Source organism: Phaethon lepturus, unplaced genomic scaffold, assembly GCF_000687285.1.
Source record: "Phaethon lepturus isolate BGI_N335 unplaced genomic scaffold, ASM68728v1 scaffold46848, whole genome shotgun sequence".
Lineage (NCBI taxonomy): Eukaryota > Metazoa > Chordata > Aves > Phaethontiformes > Phaethontidae > Phaethon > Phaethon lepturus.
This window is the reverse complement of record NW_010559187.1, coordinates 2,150-5,916: the sequence shown is the minus strand read 5'-3', so window position 1 is coordinate 5,916 and position 3,767 is coordinate 2,150. Positions and strand designations below refer to the sequence as shown.

The following is a 3,767-nucleotide window of genomic DNA, read 5'->3' as shown; positions in this document are numbered from 1 at the left end:
TTCCTGCTCAAAATAATTCACAGTTTTATCATTACTGACAGTCTTTGTATTTTATCAAAGAGGCAGAGCCCATGCTTACACCCATTTGCCAGTCTAAGTCAGTGGAAACAATTAACTGGGATGAGAAATACTCAAACTTTTCCATTCCTATTATGCCAGTCTAGGAAAATCTATTATGTTCCTCTCCTGTGATGGGACCACCTCATTAGGGAGCCACTTATCTAGCTTCCTCATACACACACACACACACACATTACCCTTAATGTTACGTTAACTGCCATAAACACCGTAGCTCTAAAGCACACAGTCCTTTCCCAGTACACCACTTGGCAAAAACTACTTTTCCTTAAACCCAGGTCACATGTTGAGGTTTCTATACTTTGCTCACAGATATTAAGATTTGACAAACTGGTTTTGCCTTCTCACTCAGAAAAGAAAAAAAAGGTGACATTTACCCAGCATAACTAGCTCAGTATGGTTCTCAGAACTGCAGAGATTTTTAGAGGAAGGGGAACTCTTGTGGAATAAAAAACCCAAGGTGTTAAAAGCAAGGAAAAGAGAAAGTGCAAGAACAAAATTACGAAGTTAGAGTTAAAATATGCTTCAGCCACAATAAATGGAAGGGAAAGTGCCCTAGTTAGAATTCAGGATGCTATTTTTAAGTACAGCGGTAGGAAAAGAGACAACCATGGTGCCATGCCAGTAACACATTTGTTATTTGCTGCCCAGGGAGACACTCAAATGATTAGCATGGCTGGTATTTAACTTGGTATTTCTTGCTAGTTTATGTTCCAGCAGAGAAATCATTGCCTTACTCTCGAGCATGTACTTCTTGGCAATAGGCAGAGAGAGCAGCCGGATGTGACCGATGAGGGAGCCCCAGGCATGGGCTCTGGAGAGCGAAGCTTCAGGCGGCAGCGGGCTGTACGGCTGGATCACGAAGTAAACGGTCAGCAAGACCAATCCCAACGTGAGCAGGCCCTGCGAGAGGAAATGGGCACGTAATGAAGTATACTGCAGCGAGCTGGTGTGTCTTCAGAACAGGACACGCCTTCTGGCTGGTATCAAAGGGTTGTGGCTGTGCGCTGTAAAATGAATGCTCAAATTTTTGCTGTGGCTCCTCGTTCAACTGCAATGCTATTTAATAAAACTGAGTGACAACTCTATGCACATGTTAGGGCTGCCCAAGGACAAAATTAAGCAGCCTTCAAACCCAAGCTACACAACTCTGTTCTTATATCTTAGCACTACAATCCAGCACCAGAGCAGTGAGGATCATCTACAGATACTTCCGACTCCTCTCACCTAATCAAATAAAAGCTTGTGCTTCTGCCATACCTCTTACACAAGGTTTTCAAGGCTTTTTGCAAACATACGTCAAGCCTTGAAACACTTCGGCAGAGTTGGCACCAGCTCCCTCCTCCATACCAGAATCCCAAATAAGCCTCAAAGAAATGACATGACGCATTTCTCCCCCGGCCAAAGTCAAAAGGAATCAACAGCAAAAACAAGAACAGAAGCTGAAAGTTCAAACTTCCAGTTTCCCGATCTCCTGCCTTGTTTTACAGCTTTTTATAGGACGGGAGGAAGACAGCTTAAGTTTTTTTGTGATGTGATTTCACTGTGATGATTTTGTAAAGACAACACTAAAATATTACTGAATATTATGCCAGTGGGAAGTTTTTCATCCTTGTAGCAAACATCTCCAACCTACCTAACAACAGCACCCTTTCACCCACTTTGCAAAACTTTTTACAGTGCCTTTTAGTTAAGGGTCTCAGAATGTTTTTCTAACATCAAGCATCATGGAAACAGGTTAATTTTACAGACTAGAAGGAGAATAAAGATGGGTAGCGGCTGTGACAGGGTTAGAAACAGAACCTGGATCTCTTCATTATTCAACCCTGAGCTTTAAGAATCTCCTTCCTTCCTCACATTTCCACTGAGGGTGCTGACACTGGGAATCTTTGCCTGACGAATCAATCCAAAAGCATCATCCTTTCATAATTTAAGAAGAGGAAAGTGTTGACATCACTTCAACACACATGAGCAATTTCAAATCTCCATCAGCTCTCTTCTTTCAAACCAGCTCATGGGACAGAGGAAGGAAGGTGCACTTCACAGCTTTTTAAATGCAGAACTCAGAAAAATTCATCAAGAAAATGCAATGGGAAATAAAAGGCTCCGGTGCAAAAGGAGAACTTCTGACCCTCACACAGTCTATGCATGCACAAAAGACATCTTACCTTGTAGAGAGCCACTAAGATAGGGTACCGTGGAGGTCCCCTTTGGGGTTCGTTTCTTTCCAAGAGCTGCTTGATGAATTTCTCAATGGCTTTTTCTGACATCCCACACTGGTGGCCAGTCTGCCTCACCAGATCAATGGTTTCTGATAGCTTGTCATAAATGCTGAGTTCATTGGCCGAAAGCTCCATGGCCTCCAATGAAAAATCCCTGTGGAGAGATTCAGTACGTTAACAGAAAACACACTCCAGCCGTACAGCTCAACACCAGCATGTGCAGAGAGATCACAAGAACATCGCGATGGCTAGGCAAGAAGGAAGGCTTTCATGGAGCAAACCTGTTCACAGCCAAAAGCACAACATTTAGCTGCAGTCCTAATCGTCTGCTGGTTCGATACCTCCCAGGGACTGAAAGCAGCCGTGAAATTTCCTGACAAGAGAAGAACCAGTCGAGATTCACAGCTTATGTAAATGAACAAAGCTTCCCAGAAATCAATGAAACTCCATTTATTCATCTATTCCAAATGAATCCAAGCCATAAAGCACTTTTTACCAACTACAAGAGCCAGCAATACAAAGCTGATAATCACACACAGTAACCAAGCCAGGCTCTCCTGCACTGTAATTTTAGTGGCTTATTATAACGTAGATTTGTTTTCATTAAATTCCCTGTCAGCAATAAGATCAGGACAGAGAAATAAGCAGTATGCGTGAGGCAAAGTTCAACAGTTTACAATTTGTTTAAATTTTCGCAACCTAATGTCCAGGCCAACTGATTATTGAGTAACAGTAACATGATAGCAGCATGCTCTGCAGGCAACAAAAGCTCCTGCGTTCCTCTGAAAGTTTGCCTGCAGGTCATTCCTACGCAGAAATGCCACATAATGCGATTCTTGCCGTGGTATTTAGCTGTGAATGTGAGGCAGAAACAAAATGGCATTTGACAGCAAATTATTTCCCACCACGAAATTTCAACAGGGAAGCTTATAAGAACACACCTATGCGCGATCAACATTAAGATGCCAAAAAAAGAAATGCATTCCTCTACCACTTCCCCTGTCTGCCACAAAGGCAGAGCCTCATGATACCAAGAGCAGCAGATGGGCTGAAGAAAAGATGCAAAGAAATTGCTGGACAAGCTAATAGCTGCCAACGTGAGAATCCCATTGTCTGAGAGACATTTAGCCTCGGAAAAACACTGCTGGGGGAAAGGGAGCATCTGTGAGGTCTTGCTTTGCTTCTTGTTCCTGAGATGGGAAAACTCTAACCTAGATCAAACTGGGACAACCAAAACTCTTTCTGGAGAGACACAGTTTAGCAACGCGTTGCCCCGAGAGCACAGACTGAGAACCATCAGGTAAAAACACAAGAAGCACAACCAATACACCCAGCTCACAACTGAAAATGGAAACCAGGCCCCTTGTCCCCTTTTTGCTCCAAGCACCACCTGACAGCAGGAACCGGCTCGTGAATCCTGTGTGCCGCTTCACCCGATTCACCACCTTGCTCCGTGAAGTCTGTCGC

The 3,767-nt window shown here is 43.5% G+C and overlaps 1 protein-coding gene across 1 annotated transcript in view; it reads right to left on the bottom strand.

Annotated features, from left to right (window-relative positions):
• Positions 1-2,449, bottom strand: part of LOC104625613 (chromosome unknown open reading frame, human C6orf89) — a 16,392-nt gene extending 13,943 nt beyond the window's left edge. Inside the window, exons 1-2 of the mRNA XM_010293283.1 lie at positions 2,247-2,449; positions 816-981 (exon numbers count right to left, since the gene is read on the bottom strand). Coding sequence (XP_010291585.1) covers positions 816-981; positions 2,247-2,435 — 355 coding nt within the window. The 5' untranslated portion in view covers positions 2,436-2,449. The remainder of the gene's footprint in view (positions 1-815; positions 982-2,246) is intronic.
• Positions 2,450-3,767: the final 1,318 nt, after the last annotated feature.